The sequence below is a fragment of the Nomascus leucogenys genome, chromosome 4, assembly GCF_006542625.1.
Source record: "Nomascus leucogenys isolate Asia chromosome 4, Asia_NLE_v1, whole genome shotgun sequence".
Lineage (NCBI taxonomy): Eukaryota > Metazoa > Chordata > Mammalia > Primates > Hylobatidae > Nomascus > Nomascus leucogenys.
The window spans coordinates 84372938-84392381 of record NC_044384.1 but is presented as its reverse complement, the minus strand read 5'-3'; the positions used below and the strand labels follow the sequence as shown (position 1 = coordinate 84392381).

The 19444-nt window shown below is 49.2% G+C and overlaps 1 protein-coding gene across 16 annotated transcripts; it reads left to right on the top strand.

Moving 5' to 3' along the window:
- Positions 1-2496: 2496 nt before the first annotated feature.
- Positions 2497-17752, top strand: SF1 (splicing factor 1). 16 transcript variants are annotated; one of them, XM_004087834.3, is made up of 14 exons: positions 3162-3644; positions 5408-5536; positions 8858-8933; positions 11951-12103; positions 12305-12394; positions 12750-12933; positions 13021-13136; positions 13234-13341; positions 14070-14250; positions 14512-14785; positions 15104-15163; positions 15276-15455; positions 16205-16409; positions 16842-17752. In XM_004087834.3, the coding sequence occupies exons 1-14, from the start codon at positions 3614-3616 to the stop codon at positions 16969-16971; spliced, it is 1917 nt and encodes a 638-aa protein (XP_004087882.2). In that variant the 5' UTR covers positions 3162-3613; the 3' UTR covers positions 16972-17752. The 16 variants fall into 16 exon arrangements, with proteins under 16 accessions (XP_003274213.1, XP_012353278.2, XP_030666977.1 ...); XM_030811112.1 differs by lacking the exon at positions 3162-3644 and adding an exon at positions 3871-4025; XM_030811115.1 differs by lacking the exon at positions 3162-3644 and adding an exon at positions 3871-4025 and having other exon boundaries at positions 14512-14789.
- Positions 17753-19444: the final 1692 nt, after the last annotated feature.

Sequence of the window (19444 nt, the reverse complement as noted above, 5' to 3'; positions counted from 1 at the left end):
TGAGGTTAGGAGTTCGAGACCAGCCTGGCCAACATGGTGAAACCTTGTCTCTATTAAAAATACAAAAAATTAGCCAGGCATAGTGGCGGCACCTGTAATCCCAACTACTTGGTAGGCTGAGGCAGGAGAACCATGTTGGCCAGGCTGGTCTCGAACTCCTGACCTCAGGTGATCCACCCACCTCGGCCTCCCAAAGTGTTGGAGCCACCACACCTGGCTGGAGATTAAGTTTCTAACACTTGAGCTTTGGGGGACACATTCAAACCTGTCCACCTAAAGTAATCCAAAGGGTCAGAATCTAATTCTAATAGTTTATTCAAGCACAAAACATGAGGGTGGACTACCTGGAAACACTGACTCCAGATGAATGGGGTCAGTGTTTCGAAGTAGAGAAGTTAAGGTTTCATTTACACAGGCAGAGGCAGTGTACGGTCAGTGCATACTTACAGTAATTTGGTTATAGGCGAGTGCAGTGGCCCACGCCTGTAATCCCAGCACTTTGAGAGGCCGAGGCGGGCAGATCACCTGAGGTCAGGAGTTCAAGACCAGCCTGACCAACATGGTGAAATTCCATCTCTACGAAAATATAACAATTAGCTGGGCATGATGGCAGGTGGCTGTAATCCTGGCTACTCAGGAGGCTGAGGTGGGAGAATCGCTTGAACCTGGGAGGCAGAGGTTGCAGTGAGCCGAGATTGTGCCATTGCACTCCAGCCTGGGCGACAGAGCGAGACTCTGTCTCAAATTAAAATAATAATAATTTGGCCGGGCGCGGTGGCTCACGCTTGTAATCCCAGCACTTTGGGAGGCCGAGGCGGGCGGATCACGAGGTCAGGAGATCGAGACCACGGTGAAACCCCGTCTCTACTAAAAATACAAAAAAAATTAGCCGGGCGTGGTGGCGGGCGCCTGTAGTCCCAGCTACTCGGAGAGGCTGAGGCAGGAGAATGGCGTGAACCCGGGAGGTGGAGCTTGCAGTGAGCCGAGATCGCGCCACTGCACTCCAGCCTGGGTGAAAGAGCAAGACTCCGTCTCAAAAAAAAAAAAAAAAAAAAAAAAAAAATAATAATAATAATAATAATTTGGTTGTAAGCAGTGTTTCTTTTTGAGGGGCATACATTTAACATTTTTTACAGAGGGTGTAATAGTCATGGGTTTGCTGTCATCTGGTCTAAGTAAAGTAGGACAACAAAAGGGAAGATAATCTATAAGAAGGGTCATTAAGAAGGCAGCAGGTTTTTGTCCCGGTGTTTAATTCTCTCCAATAGTTGTACAGAACAAGAAAAACAAGCAGGTCTAATTTATTATCTCAGAAAAAATTATAACCATATGTGGCTGAGATCACAGTCACCTCTCTCTCCAGGTTTCAAGTGTTGTGGGGGTTCCAACATCTTTTCTATTTATTTTAAAAAACCACAGCAGAGGGGTTGTGCACCCTTTCATATTTCTTGGCTATTTGGATTTGTTCTTCTGAGACATGTCCATTCCTATTTTTTGCTCATTTTCTATTGTTTTTGCCTTTTTTCTAATTAGCTTTTAAGATTTATTTGTATATTACAGGTATTGGCTCTTTATCATGTATGGCAAATATTTTTTCCTCATCTATCATTGTCTCTTGATTTTTATCACAGTGTTAATTTTCGGGGTAATCAAGTATATCTTTTTATAGTTTGAGATTCCTGTCTTTGCAGTCTCTCAACCCCTAGAATACCCTTATAGTCTCCTAAATTATATTCTAAATGTTTTGTTGATTAAATTTAAGACTCTACGCCATACATCAACTAAATCATCTTTTCCTGATTGAAATAAAATACCACCTTTGTGGTATTTCCGGATTCTGTTGCACTAATGTGTCTTTCCTACCAACAATATCATATTGTTTTATTATTGTGGTTTTTTGTTTTTGAGACAGAGTCTCATTCTGTTGCCCAGGCTGGAGTACAGTGGTGCGATCTCAGCTCACTGCACCTCCACCTCCTGGGTTCAAGCAATGTCTCCTGCCTCAGCCTCCTGAGAAGCTAGGATTATAGGCGTCTGCCACCACGCTCGGCTAATTTTTGTACTTTTAGTAGAGACGGGGGTTTCACCGTGTTGGTCAGGTTGGTCTCGAACTCCTGACCTCAGGTGATGCCCCCCCCCCCCCCACCCCGCCTTGGCCTCCCAGTGCCTTGGCACTGACCTATTGTGTTTTATATACTATGTTTGTCATCTGTAAAGGCAAGTTCCTGCTCCGGCTTGTAAAGTTTTCCCACTACTGTAGTAGTTATTTTTTTTTGACAGTCTCGCTCTGTCACCCAGGCTGAAGTGCAGTGGCCCGATCTCGGCTCACTGCAACCTCCGCCTCTCGGGTTCAAGCGATTCTCTTGCCTCAGCCTCCCGGGAAGCTGGGATTGCAGGCGTGCACCACTACGCCCAGCTAATTTTTGTACTTTTCGTAGAGACGGGGTTTCACCATGTTGGTCAAGCTGGTCTCGACCTTCTGACCTTGTGATCCGCCCGCCTCGGCCTGTCAAAGTGGTGGGATTACAGGCGTGAGCCACCGCGCCCGGCCGTAGTTATTGTTTTATACGATTTTAAGATCATTTAATTAAATCCTCTGAACTCCGTTGAGATTCCAATAGAAGTGTGTATTTGTAATTTTTAAATTGACCTTATGTTACCTTTCATCTAATATATTGTTGCATCAGTTCAAATACTGTTTTAAATCCTTCTATAAGTCTTCTCTATTCGTAGCTTTTTGGGTCACTTTTTTTTTTTTTTTTCAAAAAAACAGGAAGTCTCTTTTTACCTGAGGCGTCAACTGGGCCGGTTTTCCGGCGCGCGCCAGCCCCTCCCCTTCTCCCGCCCCAAGGTTCCGCGTTACCATGGGAACAAAGGTTGACGTCACTTAGGGCTTCCTCGCTGGACCCGAGGGTCGATGGTGAAGGGAGACGAGTGGAGGCGGTTTTGCTCCATCTACGCATGCGCACTTTCTGCTCCAGGATTCCCCCGCCATAAATCTCGTTCCGGCTGGGCCTTTTCCGCCGCGACTTCTCGCTTAATCCCGGAGAAACTGCCCCCTGGGGGAGGGGAGTAGAAAAAGGCTGGAACCAGCGACAGCCAATCCCGCGACACTACAACGCAGGCGAGATTGATTGACTCCACCACCGCAGCCAATGAGAGAGCTCGTCACCGCTCCGTCACAGAGTTCGCCCCACCCCATCCCCTCCTTTCTGGACTCCGAGCTCAGTTCACGCAGTAACAAATGAAGTGCGCGCTGCGACACCTCCCAGCCCACCGGATTCCGCCGCCATTTCCTCGCCTGGCCTAACGGTTCGGCCAATCCCAGCGCGCATCAAGAAGGACTGAGGCTCCGCCAATCGGAGGCCGCCGATTTCGACCCTTCGCCTCGGCCCGGCCCAATCCAGGCCCCGGCCCCACCGCCCCCGGCCCGCCCCCGCGGCGCCCTCTCTCCTCCCTCTTTGTGCGTCTCGCGCCGCCGCCGCCCGCCGCGTGAGAGGACGGGCTCCGCGCGCTCCGGCAGCGCAGTCGGGTCCCCTCCCCCCGGGAGGCTTGCGAAGGAGAAGCCGCTGCAGAAGAAAAGCAGGTGCCGGTGCCTGTCCCCGGGGGCGCCATGGCGACCGGAGCGAACGCCACGCCGTTGGGTAAGCTGGGCCCCCCCGGGCTCCCCCCGCTTCCCGGGCCCAAAGGGGGCTTCGAGCCGGGCCCTCCGCCTGCACCCGGGCCTGGGGTTGGGCTGCTGGCTCCCGGGCCGCCGCCGCCGCCGCCCCCGCCCGTGGGCTCGATGGGGGCCCTGACCGCGGCCTTCCCCTTCGCGGCGCTGCCTCCGCCGCCTCCGCCGCCGCCCCCTCCGCCTCCCCAGCAGCCGCCGCCGCCTCCACCGCCACCGTCCCCCGGCGCCTCGTACCCGCCGCCGCAGCCGCCCCCTCCGCCGCCGCTCTACCAGCGCGTGTCGCCGCCGCAGCCGCCGCCACCCCAGCCGCCGCGTAAGGACCAGCAGCCGGGCCCGGCCGGCGGCGGAGGAGGTGAGTCGGGCCGAAAGAGCGCGAGAGGCGTCGCGCGGACGGGCCCGGCCGCCTGAGGGGCGCGCGGCGGCGGCGACGGCGGCTGCACGCGGCAGGGGCGCGCGCGCGCGCGCACGGGGAGGCCCGGGCGGAGGCGCCCCAGGGCGCGCGCGGCCTGGTTCTAGGGCCTCGAGTGCGCACGCGCGCTGTTGGGGGAGGGTTGGGCGAGCGGGAGGCGCTTTGTGCGCAGACGCAGTGAGGTGGCCGGGCTGTGCGGCGCAACTTTATAGACTGGGGGGTTCCCTATTGCTCTCCAGTCCGCTGGTGTCGGGAAGAGGGGTGGCGGGTGTTCAGCGCTGGACGGGGTGCTGGCTGTGAATGCCATCAGGGCGTGAAAGCCTCACCTGATGACGTGATGACGTGCATCGACTCCCTTCTGGTCTTGAGGAACCAGAATGGGAACCGTACCAAGGATAGCTCCTGCTTCCACAGCAAGGCAGGGTTTTTATCCGGGAGAGGTTGGCATGCTTCAGATGATGGTTGGGTCTGATCTTTCTTGGTCTCTTTTGGGGAGAGAACTCTAGTTTTTTTTTTGTTTTTTTTTTAATTTCCGTTCAGTATGCTTAGATCTCAGTCTGACCGGCTGCCCTGTCACTTTGTTTTAAAAAGCTTTTCTCTCTCATCCTGTACCCCTTGGGAAATAGAAGGACTCTTTTGTGGTAAATGTAGGGAGTTTCTGCCTATGTGTGGGGGAAGGAGAACTTGGCTACTATTGTATAGGTTGTTGTTTGTTGAATTTTCGATAGATCCTTTTAAGAGTTCAAACCCTCAGTGTCCAACTGGCCAGGAAAATTGAATGTTGATCTTGGCTAAACTTATGAAGACTGAGGTGATCTTGTTGAAGAATTGGGCTTTTCCCACTGGGTAGGGTGTAACTAGGTTTAGCTGTGGTCCGGCCTCTCGTACAGAAGTGACTGGTGAAGGGAGTGGAGGTGGGTGGAGCCCCCAGTCCCATCAGGACTGCTTTACAAACCTATGACTCTTCAGTGTATTCGTGTCTCCTCTGGGGATTTCAGAGCACTCATGGTTGATGTAGTATATATCTAACACTCTCTGCAGTCGTATGCATTTAGATTACCATGTTTATATATTTGACAGTTTTTCTAGACAAAAGAAGGTGAAATGTTAACTTGCCTGACCAAGGACCACATACCCTTATAGTGGCCATAAGCTTTAAATCTCTGATCTCTGAGGTTTGTTTCCTGTTTTTTTACTGTTTAAGTTTTAGGTTAAGCTCTCAGTTTCACAGTCTGCTGAGTTTCTGTGTAGTACCTTAAATACTCTTAGCTGTCTGTTGATAACTATTTATATTTACATCTGATGGACTTTGTCTCTGCCTTTAGACTTCCCAAGTAAGAAGCGGAAGAGGAGCCGCTGGAACCAAGACACAATGGAACAGAAGACAGTGATTCCGGGAATGCCTACAGTTATTCCCCCTGGACTTACTCGAGAACAAGAAAGAGCTTATATAGGTAAATATACGTTCTGCATCCAAATGCACTTTGAGATTGTTACGATTTATTCTGAGCAAGATCTGGATTTCGTGAAAGTTTGAGACTGTAGTTAATCTTTTTTGAGATGAGATACTTTCACAACTTTGGTATCATCTGTCAGTTTTTGCCCAGTGAGTTCTGCATTTGTAGCTCCTTGTTTTGGTCTGTTCATAACTGCAGTGTTCTCCATGAGTATCAGGAAGGTAGAGTTTCACTTAGGAGTAAGAACAGTCCCCAGTCCAGCAGCCACTCTTTACAGCTGCTGTTCATTGCCAGTTGATGAGGTGAGTGTCATCTGCCTCTCTGGACAGGCCCCAGTGGAGAACACTGCAGGTACTGTAAACCAAGTACTTTTCACAGCATGGCCTTTCACCATAATTTCATATTTCTCCCCCTAAAATGTGGTCTTTTACTTTTTATAGGTACTTTCTGAAAGAAAAAAAACTGACAAAAAGTGGTTCTGAAAGTGTGTTTACAATTTACCCCTTTTTATTTTCTTGAATTTAAGAATTTAACCTTCCCTTCAACATCTTTTCTGGTTTGGTCTATGGAGAGCTGTCTTAAAATGAAGGCTCTTGTATTTACTCTTAAAGAACTCTGCTGGGAAAGGGATATTGCATGGATATGGAATGAAGTGCTAGGATAAAAAGGTTTTATCTGCTGGGAGGTTTTGAGAATTAAGAATGACTATCCACAGTGGAATTGAAATTAACCTCAAAATTGCTTTTTTGAAAAAAAAAAAGTTTTTAATGCAAGTTTTATCTTTATATACCTGTGCAGCTGTCTCAAAAAACTTCGCTTGATAAACATTTTCTACTAACCAAATAAACATCCCCTTTGGAGGAAATTCGGGCAAAGACCTCCTAAGCCTACGAGGCTGTGGCCTTCACAACCAAAAAGCTTCAAGGCCAGCATGTTACTACTCTTCAGGGTCTTAATTTCCTGTTTTTTAGACTGCTGAGAATTTTGAGGCGTTGGAATTGTCTGTCTCCTTTCACAGTACTACTAATACTTGTTCTTTCCCCTACTGTTCCTGTCTACTCCCACCCATTCCCTTGTGTGTCATATTAGACCAGTCTGGGTCTTTACAACCTTGTGAAATGCCCCTAGTGGAGTGATATCCCAAGAACACAAGCATACTTAGAAGATGGGAAGAGCACAAATTCTTTACATCTCTCTTTCTCTTTCTGTGGAGGGCTAGTTAGTTCACTGGGCCCTAAGGGCTATTTATAGCTATAATCAAAATAGATAGAATCAAAAGACAGGTGTAATTCTCCACAGAAGAGAATGACCCTTTTTATTTAGATCAGGCCCCACATTTCCATAGTCAGTTAGGAAGACTCACCTTCTCCCCTCAGTGAAGGTGACTTTCACCTCAAGTTGTTGAAGCTTAATACTCAACTGCAAAGTCAGAATTTTCTAGGCATAAAGGAGCTTGGGGAACCATGTGTCTTACTAATTTTCTATCTCGCACGGTACATAGTGCTTTGTCCAGGATGCCCTCAATATCTTTTTTTTTTTTTTGAGAGACAGAGTCTTGCTATGTCGTCAGGCTGGAGTGTAGTGGTGCAATCTCAGCTCACTGCAACCTGCGTCTCCCGGGTTCAAGTGATTCTCCTGCTTCAACCTCCCAAGTAGCTGGGACTACAGGCGCACGCCACCATGCCCAGATAAATTTTTTTTTTTTTTTTTTTTGGAGACAGAGTCCCGCTCTGTCGTCCAGGCTGCAGCGCAGTGGTGCGATCTCCACTCACTGCAAGCTCCGCCCCCTGGGTGCATGCCATTCTCCTGCCTCAGCCTCCGGAGTAGCTGGGACTACAGGCGCCTGCCACCACACCCGGCTAATTTTTTTTGTATTTTTGGTAGAGACGGGGTTTCACAGTGTTTGCCAGGATGGTCTCAATCTCCTGACCTCGTGATCCGCCTGCCTTGGCCTCCCAAAGTGCTGGGATTATAGGCGTGAGCCACCGTGCCCGGCCGCCCAGCTAAATTTTTTTGTATTTTTAGTAGAGACGGGGTTTCACCATGTTGGCCAGGATGGTCTCGATCTCTTGTCCTCATGATCTGCCCACCTTGGCCTCCCAAAGTACTGGGATTACAGGTGTGAGCCACTGCGACCGGCCAGTATCTTCTTTCGATAATAATGGGTTTTCATTTCTTCAGGGTTTCAGGTGTGGGTGTGGTATAGCCCTGTGGATGTATTTAAAGTTAGAAGGAATTTTTGGTTAGACACGCATTAATCCTGTCTTGGAGCCAGCTCAGTTTTAACCCAACCTAGTAACATTTGCCCTTATTGGAGATGCCTGCTCAAAATTCTCAGATGCTGCGAAGGTAAGGAACAGGTGGTTATTCCGCATGTTGAAGAAAGCTGCTCTGGCTCTGCATTTCCCATTATCTTGGAAAATCAGCCGTGTAACATTTCCCTGGAGTCACTGGCAACTTTTGTGAAACCCTTCATCTCTCTTTTTCATGCACAGCCTCATTGGTCAAGGCCCGAGGGCCAAGTACATTGTCCTTGAACACACATTCCATTCTTCTACATGCCTGCTCCCCATATGAATAGTGAGCCTGAAAACAAATTCTTAGAACTTTATGGTTACTGGTTTATTAAGATATGTGGTTTGTCATTTAATATTTGAATAAATATTTCATATAATTGAATAAAAAGCTGCAGGTCATTGGGAGACCCTTACTAGTACAGGTCTGGTTGTACAGAAAGAGTATGTACAAATTTTTATAAGATGTTGAATTTTGTTATTAAATGTCTTATTTAAGGAATTTTAAATGTGGTATTAATGAAAATGATCTTTGCTCAATTGGTATTTTTCCTTGTCCCATGTTAATTGGGTCTCATTTTGGGCTATGTTTAATATTTAATGAAGAAAAAACTCAATTCTTGCCCTTGAGTAATTTGATGGGAATCGGGTATTGGTGATATAACATGGTTTATGGTTCTCGGTACCAATTGTAAGCAAGCCTTGGTGGGGAGGAAGAGGTGAAACACCTCCTAATAATTGCTTGAATGTTAGCCTTAGTGAACAGTCTTTATTGCTAACCCCTCTTCCAACAAACTGTTTGCTTCCTTAAGTGATAACCATTTTGAAGTGAAAAAAACCTATAGATGTAAAAGGACTCCTGCCGATAGGTGGTTGGGGGTTTTTGCTTCAATGTGTTCACTGATCAGTCGTCCCTTTCAAAGTCTCCGAGTTCTTCATGCTTGTTGTTGAGATTTGAGATGTTTATTGGTAACATTGTCTTTTTTCCATCCTTTTTTTTCTTTCCTAACCTGGTTTCTTCCAGTGCAACTGCAGATAGAAGACCTGACTCGTAAACTGCGCACAGGAGACCTGGGCATCCCCCCTAACCCTGAGGACAGGTTGGGAAACAGTTTTAACCAGCTGACAGTAACGCTTTTACCTTTTTCTCAATACATTTTACTGGTGGCAACATATTGTGTCAGTTCAATAAAATCCTAGTATGACGACTGTACCCTGATCACTCTGGGGATTAAGGTTTAATTAGAAATATGTATGGTCAGTCAACAGTTAGAAAATTGGAATAAAACTTAAAAATGTTGGGAGAATAAAAAGTTACAGGAAAATGGACAACTGGTTTCCAATTGGTAAGCATGTAGATCTTAACCTGATTTACCCACCCTTAGGGTCAGTGAGGTGGCCCTGTTAACCTGCCTTTTCAGTACCTGCTTTGGCCGAAAGCCCAGGGCATAGAGTTTTTCTCACAGGTATACGGTGCAGGGACTAAAAATATTTTTGAGCATCACTGAACTTGAGCAAGCCAGGAGCTCTGGTCAGCTCATTGCTGCAGTCTTCCTGCTCATGGTTTTGAGATGGTTTCAAAATCAGATGAGATTTCTAACCAACTTCACTGCCAGTTAAATTTCAGCCTTGGCCATTGCCTTGGGGGTGTTGGGAGGGGCCAGAATAGTCTCACCTATTTGGGGAAGGCATGCAGCCAACCCTAAGTTACTTTTTTTTTTTTTCCTTAAAGGGAGCGTGGGCCTCAAACAGCTGTGGTCATGTCATTTCAGTTTGCAGTTTCTCTCACCTCAGAAAAATAAATTGTGTGGGGGAGATGAACTTTTTAAACTGGAATTTTATTAGCTGATTGAACAGCTAAAATTGGTCATTTAATTAGAAGGGCAGTAAGTCTCTCCCTCTCACTGAATTTTCTCTTAGCGCATACAGCATAGTTGAAAAGACTTTGCTTTAAAAAGTAGTGTTTTTGGTTTTTGTTACCCAGTTAATAGCTTATTAAATCAGGAAGATGATGTAATGGCTTTAGAAGTCACTCACTCATGCATCTTTCTTCCGCCCTTTGCCAGGAAACATTAACTTCCTTGTTTCTCCATATTGACTCTTTAATTTGACTTACTACATTTGCTATATTTTACCTATAGATAGATTCTGATTGTAGGGTTGTGTTGTGTTTCGTTTCTTTTTGAAGATTTTTTTTTTTTTTAATTTACATTGTAGGTCATAGACCACAACTGTTTAGTGCCTTTTTGGCCTTTTTCCCTTTAATAATATGTCTACAGGTCACCAGTCAATTCCTCCAAAGGTTGAATTTTTAACCTTCTTTGCTTCCTGGATAACTGGGATTAGAATTTAGTTGATCTAGCCGATGCCTATTGGAGGTGAAGAAGTCGGGCCAGTCTAACCTCTAGAACACTAGCTTTTGCCTTTCACTTCTGCAATTTGGGAAGAGGTTAAACTGTTGTGAGGCCTTCATATGGCCAATTGGGTGCTGGTAAGACTTGTTTTTGTAACTAGCCAAGAATGCTTAATTCTAGACAGCTGTGGGGTGGGAATTAGAAATGTCAAGCATGTTAGAAATAAAACCAGAGCAGGGTTTTTCCTCCCTTGTATTCAGTTTTGAAAGAGGCCCTAATGCCTGATTGGTTTTGCTTTTGAGCCCAGGTTGGAGGGAAATGCATGGGTTTTCTTAATTAAGATAATTTCTTAAAAAGGTGTTATATCAATTAAGCCACTTTATTGTTATTTCGATGCTGCTTAACTTGCACAGTAAAAACATGTTTAAAACTTTTCTTGTAGACTTAAATGTATAAGATGGTAGTCTAATGAGCTGGGGTATGTTTGCGTTTGTTCACTCTTAATGGATTATGCTAACAGTTTATACAAATGCTAGAAACGGAGGTGTCATTTAGCCGTCATTAGCCATGAACAAACCTGACCTTTTATTCCATCGTGTGTGTAACGTGGTGTGACATGGTTCCCTTTAGGCTGAAGACAGTGGGAGCAGCCGAGTTCAGTCCTTGCTCTCCAACTAGGCAAGGTTCTCTCAACTAAACCAAGGGTATAGGAGTCTTGACTACTTTCAGTATGTTTTTTTAATAACCTGATCCACATGGTCTCTTCCCTTCTTGCAGCTGCTACTAAATTTTCATTCAGAATATCAAGCTATGGTCCTTTTTGTAATCTTAACTCAAAATTCTAGGAGTGTAACCTCTCTTTTTTATTACCGCAAAATCCAGCTGTGGTAAACTGACCATTTTATCGTTATATTTTTTTACTTGTAGCAACAGCATTTTACTCCTTAAAAAAATGAGAGAGAGAAAATCTGCTTTCTGGACTTGTAAACTCTGGTGGAGAATCATAGGTTTTCCCCTTGCTGTTTGCAGGTTCAGACCCTAGACAAGTATGACCAAATCTGCATTTGCAGCCTCTTGCAGAAGCTGCTTTAGCACTTTAACGTTTTTCTCTACCCAGACTCCCCAACCTCGAACAGCCAGAAAACAGGTTGTCTCCTGGGCCTTGGACACAGCCAGCCAGGCCATTGAAGGAAAAGCAAAGACGAAGCCTTGAACCATCTCTCTCCATTGTGGGGGCCAAGTAGCTGCAGTAGCCTTCAGTCCCAGTTGCATTGGGTTAAAGAGCTCATACGTACTATGTGTTAGGGGTACAGAAGCTTTTCCTCATAGGGCATGAGCTCTCCAAGAGTTAACCTTTTGCCTAAACTTGGGGTTTCTGTGGTTCATAAAGTTGGGATATGTAATTTTTTTTCAAATGGAAGAAAATCCATATTTGGCAAGAAGACTCCAGGGGATGATACTGTCCTTGCCACTTACAGTCCAAAGATTTTCCCCAAAAGATAGACATTTTTTCCTCTCATCACTTCTAGATGCAAAATATTTTATTTTTTTCCTTTCTCACACACACCCCAGACCCCTAACGTTAAGCCAGCTTCCATCTCCCCATTCCACACGATCTTGAGTAGCACACGTTATGGTCGGTTCCTCCGAAGAGTGTTGTATTAGGGTCTGAGAGGCAGAGGGGCTGGGAAAGACTTGTTATAGTCCGCGTGGGAATGAGAGAAGTCGGGGCAGAATAGTAAACGGGAGTCTGTTTCCCACAGGTCCCCTTCCCCTGAGCCCATCTACAATAGCGAGGGGAAGCGGCTTAACACCCGAGAGTTCCGCACCCGCAAAAAGCTGGAAGAGGAGCGGCACAACCTCATCACAGAGATGGTTGCTCTCAATCCGGATTTCAAGCCACCTGCAGATTACAAGTAAGCGGAGGGGCTCGGTCATCTGGGATGAGGACACATGGAGATCATGGGTGACCTGCTGGGATGGGACAATATTGGTACTGCTCACCTCTTGCCTCAAGTCACCATAATTAGCACTTGGTACCAATATTTAGTTTTAGAAAAGCTGCTGGCTGTGTCATCCTCCAGAAATGTGCAGTGACACAGGCTTTTGTTTCTTAGACCTCCAGCAACACGTGTGAGTGATAAAGTCATGATTCCACAAGATGAGTACCCAGAAATCAACTTTGTGGGGCTGCTCATTGGGCCCAGGTGAGTAACTGCTGGTCTGTAGGATATAGAATTCCTTTAAAGCCTGTGAAATGTGTCCGTTTTGTACCTAATTGGGTACTGTTGGCTTACTTTTCCCCTTTTTGGTAGGACATTCATTTTGGCTGAATTAATGCCTTTCTGTGAGAAGGTGTCTTAACTTCCCCACTAGTGCAGAGAAGTCAAATCCTTAGGTTTACTGTGCTGACCATAATGTAGAGTTCATGGAGCTCTTAGTGGGAAAATCCAATTCTCTGTGCTTGTGGTTTCCCACCAATGCCAAATTGGTCCAGCCTCTGTTCCCTCTTGAGCATGAACTTGTCAGGTATAAACTCAGTCATTTCTTGCCTGTCTCTAGAGGGAACACCCTGAAGAACATAGAGAAGGAGTGCAATGCCAAGATTATGATCCGGGGGAAAGGGTCTGTGAAAGAAGGGAAGGTTGGGCGCAAAGATGGCCAGATGTTGCCAGGAGAAGATGAGCCACTTCATGCCCTGGTCACTGCCAATACAATGGAGAACGTCAAAAAGGCAGTGGAACAGGTGAGCGGTGAGCCCAGAAAGGACGCCTCTTGGCAGAAACCTAGGTGGAGGCCCTAAGCACTTAACTGTCCATTGCGTCTTCATTAGATAAGAAACATCCTGAAGCAGGGTATTGAGACCCCAGAGGACCAGAATGATCTACGGAAGATGCAGCTTCGGGAGTTGGCTCGCTTGAATGGGACCCTTCGGGAAGACGACAACAGGTATGTGATCAGTTTAAAGGAGAGAGTGTAGAGACGTGAAGAACCTATGGAAGTAGAGATTGTTCCCTTGCATTGACCTCTTTTTTTCCTTTAATAGGATCTTAAGACCCTGGCAGAGCTCAGAGACCCGCAGCATTACCAACACCACAGTGTGTACCAAGTGTGGAGGGGCTGGCCACATTGCTTCAGACTGTAAATTCCAAAGGTGAGGGGCTGGCTCTTATGGTTTCCTGGTAGCCTGCAATGTGCAGGACAACTCTTCTGGCACGTTAATTGGTTGCTGTTAATCTTACCAAGAGAAACATCTTTTCTGTTAGTGTGGTCTGTAATGGTGTGATTTAAAGCCCAGGATGATTAGAAATAGGCTGTACAGATACCCCTGTTTGTTTGTCTTGAGCCCAAGAAAACTGGAAGTTTCCATTTTGGGTATGTTTTCACTGGGGCTCAATAGGAAATTCACTGCTTTTGCTGTTAAGAATTGGTTCAAGAAGACTAATCAATCTACAGATTTCTGACCAGTTGCAAGTCAGCACTAGATACCAACACTTTCTGACTGGCTGGCGAATATGTAAGGTTTTGTTTAGGAAGTTCGTTCTGGCAGTTGTGCCAGTCTTGCATAGATTTTCCTTTCCTCAAACTGGGAATGAAGTTTGATGAAATTGACTTGAGAGAACCTGTGCTTCATCAGTGCTCAGGGTCTCCTGTGCTCTTCGCCCAGGGCCCCTCTGCTCTGGTGATCCCAGATGCAGAACTGGGCACGAAACTGAAGATCTGATGAGACTATTGAGATCCATGCCCAGTAAGGGGTTAGAAAGATGTGTGATGATCTGGTGATTGAATTCTTCAAAACTTTCTGTATGTTGGTTCCTCAGGATAAAAGCTTCCTTCTTAACAAGTTTTTCCCCTTTCTCTGTGTCCCCCACCCCACTTCAGGCCTGGTGATCCCCAGTCAGCTCAGGATAAAGCACGGATGGATAAAGAATATTTGTCCCTCATGGCTGAACTGGGTGAAGCACCTGTCCCAGCATCTGTGGGCTCCACCTCTGGGCCTGCCACCACACCCCTGGCCAGCGCACCTCGTCCTGCTGCTCCCGCCAACAACCCACCTCCACCGGTGAGCCTGGGGGCTGGCTGTCTTGGTCTGGCTTCCCCATTCTCTACTGCAGAGACTGGGAGCTATGGCCACGTGGTTTGGGTAGAGCACATAATGGATGTGGATGGCAACATTGTTCTTCCGGGATCTCAGGCCAGATTGGGGACTTCTCACTTTGGGAAGACCTTGTTCTTGTGTTCTGGTCCTGCGGCATAACCGGAAGAACAATGTTGCCACTAGGGGGCGCAGGCAGGGACGTTGGCAGGAAATGCTCTCACGTAGTCTCTCATGTCTACCACCCAGAGCCGCCCACCCTGGATGAATTCTGGCCCTTCAGAGAGTCGGCCGTACCATGGCATGCACGGAGGTGGTCCTGGTGGGCCCGGAGGTGGCCCCCACAGCTTCCCACACCCATTACCCAGCCTGACAGGTGGGCATGGTGGACATCCCATGCAGCACAACCCCAATGGACCCCCACCCCCTTGGATGCAGCCACCACCACCACCGATGAACCAGGGCCCCCACCCTCCTGGGCACCATGGCCCTCCTCCAATGGGTAAGTAAGTGTCAGACCAGAAACCTTGGGGCTTTGGGATAAGCAAGGGGTTATGTCAGGTCGCTGTTTGCTAGAAGCAGCTCTCAAGTGGCTGGGCAATGTGCTGGGTCTGCCTGACTTGCCAGGGTTATGGCTCTGGAAGGAGCAAGACTCCAGTCTGGTTCAGGGAGTGATTCTGTGTTGGGTAAGCACAGACCTGCCTTTTACAGGCATGGTTTTCAGAACTCGAGTAAGGATAGCAACTCAGGTTATCACAGGGGTGGCTTCCCTGGCCAGTTCCAATGTCCTGCTAAGTCCCTGCTCTTTCCTTCCATCAAGATCAGTACCTGGGAAGTACGCCTGTGGGCTCTGGGGTCTATCGCCTGCATCAAGGAAAAGGTAATGGCTGTCTGCTGGCTGTGGGTCTTCTAGGCTTGGGTGAGTGGGGGCTCTGGCCCAAGCCCCCCCCCCCTTTCCCTGAGGCCTCATCTTTGCCTCCACCTATCCGCAGGTATGATGCCGCCACCACCTATGGGCATGATGCCGCCGCCGCCGCCGCCTCCCAGTGGGCAGCCCCCACCCCCTCCCTCTGGTCCTCTTCCTCCATGGCAACAACAGCAGCAGCAGCCTCCGCCACCCCCTCCGCCCAGCAGCAGTATGGCTTCCAGTACCCCCTTGCCATGGCAGCAAAGTGAGTAGAATATTTTGGGCTTGTGGGGGTGGGTGGGATGGAGGTGGGGCTGACAGGAACCATAGAGCGTCACACAAGCAGGCAGGTGTCTTGGGATGAGCCCCTGGGCTCTGCTGGGGTTGTAAACAGAAAGGGCCTCCTGGTCCAGGGGGTGGAGGGGCATCTTGAAGAGGAGAGCTGATGTTTGGTGTGGTTGTGTCTGGGGAGAGGTTCGTGGGGGCCTGGAGGGGAGCCTGCTATTGTATTGTAGGTAGGGGGCCAGAAGTCCAGACCCTCGCAGGCTGAGTGAGCGGCTGGCTGGACTGAGCCTGGTGCATATGGGTCGAGTGGGATGGTGCATGCTTGCTCTGGCAAGGGCTGCGATTGGGGTGAGAGACTGCAGAGGTGGGACTGGGCAGTGGGGAGAGAGCAGCTGTGGCCTTGAGGTTGAATGTGCCGTTCGGTGGTGGCGGCGGCTGGGCGGAGGGACATCAGAGCTGTTCTTGTGTCTGGTACCTTCCCCTCAGCCCTTCCAGGGGCATTGGTGACAAAGGGCTTACTCTGTTAAGCCCAGAGACCTCGAGGCTGACCCCAGGGTAGTCCTGCCCACCCCTCCACTCCCCATCACCAGCCCCGCCCGCCCGCCCCCCACCACCGTACCGCATGCCAAGCAAGGAGCAGGCGCCCCTCGCCCCCATCCCAAGGCAGCAGCCGCAGACAGCCGCGGTGTGCCCCCGCGCGTGTGACCTTGGGCTTCTTTACCACCCCAGATACGACGACTACCACCACGAGCGCTGGCACAGGGTCCATCCCGCCATGGCAACAGCAGCAGGCGGCTGCCGCAGCTTCTCCAGGAGCCCCTCAGATGCAAGGCAACCCCACTATGGTGCCCCTGCCCCCCGGGGTCCAGCCGCCTCTGCCGCCTGGGGCCCCTCCCCCTCCGCCGCCTCCACCGCCTGGTTCCGCCGGCATGATGTATGCCCCGCCCCCTCCTCCTCCGCCTCCCATGGACCCTTCTAACTTTGTCACCATGATGGGCATGGGGGTGGCGGGCATGCCGCCCTTCGGGATGCCTCCAGCTCCCCCACCGCCTCCACCACAGAACTAGACTTGTTTTTTAAGAAAATATATATTATATATAGAGAGAATTGGTCTCGTTTAAACACGCCGAACCTCACCATATGGAGCCAGACATTGGGACGCACGCATGTGATTGTGTGTGCACGCATGTGTGTGTGTGCACGCACTGGGCTGGGCCAAGCGACTGAGGATTCGCTTGGGAACGGGCAGGTGGTAGTAGGGGCGCCAGCTTGGGCTCTCCTGGCGCCCCGTAGCATCGAGTGTCTTCTTTGTCTTCTTTCTCTCCTCACCCACCTCCCTTTGCCTCTCCCCAAACCGGGCCGCCAGGATCCCTCCCCGCGGCGGCGATGGCCCGAGCCATGAGAGTGAGGACTTTCCGCGCCCATTGGTGACCCTTCCAGGCAGACAGCCTCAGCAACGCCCCTGGTGGACAGGATGGTTCGGCAAAGCAGCTTGAGTTATTTTTGTGGACGGAATCGGAACACGCTGGCTCCATATCGTGAAATTTTTATTAATTTTTTTCTTTTTCCTTTGTTATTTCCTTATCTCTTCCTTTCTTCAGACTCCGTCCAAGGAGATGCTCTCCCCGGTCTTCTGCTGCAATTAGATTCCTTTCCCTTCTCTCCAGTTCTCCTTCCCTTACCAAGGAGAGGGGAGCAAATGGTTTTGGGCAAGGGCTTTGGCCATTCATGTAAAGCTGGTTGTGGGTTTTTCAAGGTGCCATAGCAACCCCCAAAGATGTTTGTTTAAAGCGTGGGTTTTTTAAATCTCTGCCACCCTTGTCAAGGGAGTCTTGTAAAGTTGCCAAGGGTAGGTTCATCTCCGGGTTCCGGGATTCCCATCCGTCCTGGCGCTCCTGCCAGCAGTGGGTGGGCAGCCTGAGCTCCCTCTGGCTCACCTGCCAGCCTGGAGTTCTTCCTGTGCTCCTTGATCACCTGAGCTGCCTCAGATTCCATTTGGTCCTCTCCTTCCTGGAAGGCTTCCTTTTATGTTTTATTTTAATCCCAAATGTCTGAATGTTTTGCAGAGTCTAGGGGTTTGAGCCCCTTGTTCATTCTGTCTCCTTTTTCTCCCACTTCCCTCTCCATGGAGTGATTATGTTGACAATAATGTATACTGCGCGTTCTCTTCACTGGTTTATCTGCAGAAATTTCTCTGGGCTTTTTTCAGTGTTAGATTCAACACTGCACTAAAGCGGGGATGTTCCATTGAATAAAAGAGCAGTGTGGTTTTCTGGGTCTGCTTCTTTATTTTCTTTTTAATGCCTGCCCTTCCCGGTTTTTCTTTTCACATAAACTTCCTCTACCAGCAGCAGCAGCAGCAGCAGCACCAAAGTTGCCTTAACTTTTGTTCAGCACCTGGTCCGGGGGTGAGACTGTAGGTGGTTAATTAGGGAAGCCCACCACCTGCCTCCTGTATGTGGCTTTGGTGGTGGGAGCTCAGTGTGTGGGTGGCTCCACAGTCTCCCCTTTGGTGACTAGTTAACATCGCCGAGAACCAATTTTGCCCCTCCTTGTTCACCGCTCATCTTTCTAGTCTCTGTCCTTTGAAGGCCTTTTCCTGGGGCTTAGACCTGCACGTTTGATGAGCTCCAGTGGTGATTTGTGCCTGGAAGCTGCCACCTGACTAAGGCCCTGGGCCTGGGGAGGCATCAACACTAAAGGTCAAGCCAACTAATCCTGCCTGTCAGGCACAGAGCAGCTAAAATTAAAACCGCCAAGTGGCTTTTTTCCTTCTCTGCTGGTGACTTGCAGCCTGCCAGCGCTGTAGGCTTTGGCAGGGGTGGGGGGGGACAGGATAAAGTGCCCCATCTTGTGATTTGCAAGCACTTTTTGAAGGGTCTTCTGCTTTTTTTTTCATGTCTTGGGCGGTGAGTGGGTAGTTATTGTTAGAGTTCCAGAAAAATCCATGTGGAGTCTCCACCAGGTAGTGAGGTCTTCTCCTGGGGAGAGGTGCCTTAGAGCTGCCCTGGTTCCACCTGCCTCTCCTTCCTTCAGTAGGCTCCCCCAGCGCCTGGCTGCTGGGGCCAGCAACTGTGGCCTGGGCTGCTTTCCAGCTGTGAGCTAGGGCTGGCTACTGCTGTTTACTGGGGTGTCTGGTCCCCGTCCAGGAGGCCTGTGCTTTGTTACGGGTCTGCCCGGCTGGAGGAGCCCTCAGAAGCAAGGCAGGCTCAGTGTGTTTCCCCAGCCAAGCCCTAAACTTCAGCTCACCAAAAGGAGGACATCTTTTTTGCCTTTGTCCTTAACTGACAGAATGGGGGCAGGGCCTGGGGCCTGGCTACCCTCTTTGACCTTGGCTTCACCTCATTGCTTCCCCCACAAGCTTGGTTTCCCTGGTGGGCTCATTGGGCGGTTAATTAGCTCTTTGAAGCTCTGGAAGCGGCAAAGTGGCGCTATGTGGGTTTTAGAAATAAAATCAATAAATGACTTAACCACAGCCCAGCTATCTCCTCCGCTTCTCTCCCCCGAGGCCAGCTCCATTCCTGTGCTCCCTCCCTCTCTGTTCCCTGCCGTCAGCTTTTGTTAAGGTTTTGGAGAGGAAGCGTCTGACTAAGGCATCAGTCTCCAAGGTGCTAGAGGCCCTGAAATGGAAGAGACAGCAGGAAGGCTTGGCCCTCTGAACCGTGGCAACCACTTGCCTCTGTGGCAGAATCAGAGAGACAGAAAGGCCTGCCCACCTGTCTTAAGACACCTGGGGTGGGAAAGCAAGCCCTTTACTCTATCACATTGTGACAGGGCTGTGCTTGCCCCGCCCCCCTCCCCCCGTTCATTTCTGCTGCTGTAGCAGCACTGTCCCCGTCAAGGCCTGGCAAGAGGAATGCCAGTGGGGAAAGGTCAGCCTCAGGGCTCTGTTACTGAGGTTCAGCCAAGGGCTCTGGAGAAACCCAGGATTGGTCCAAGGAAGGAGGCCGGGTTTCTAGTTAGAAACAG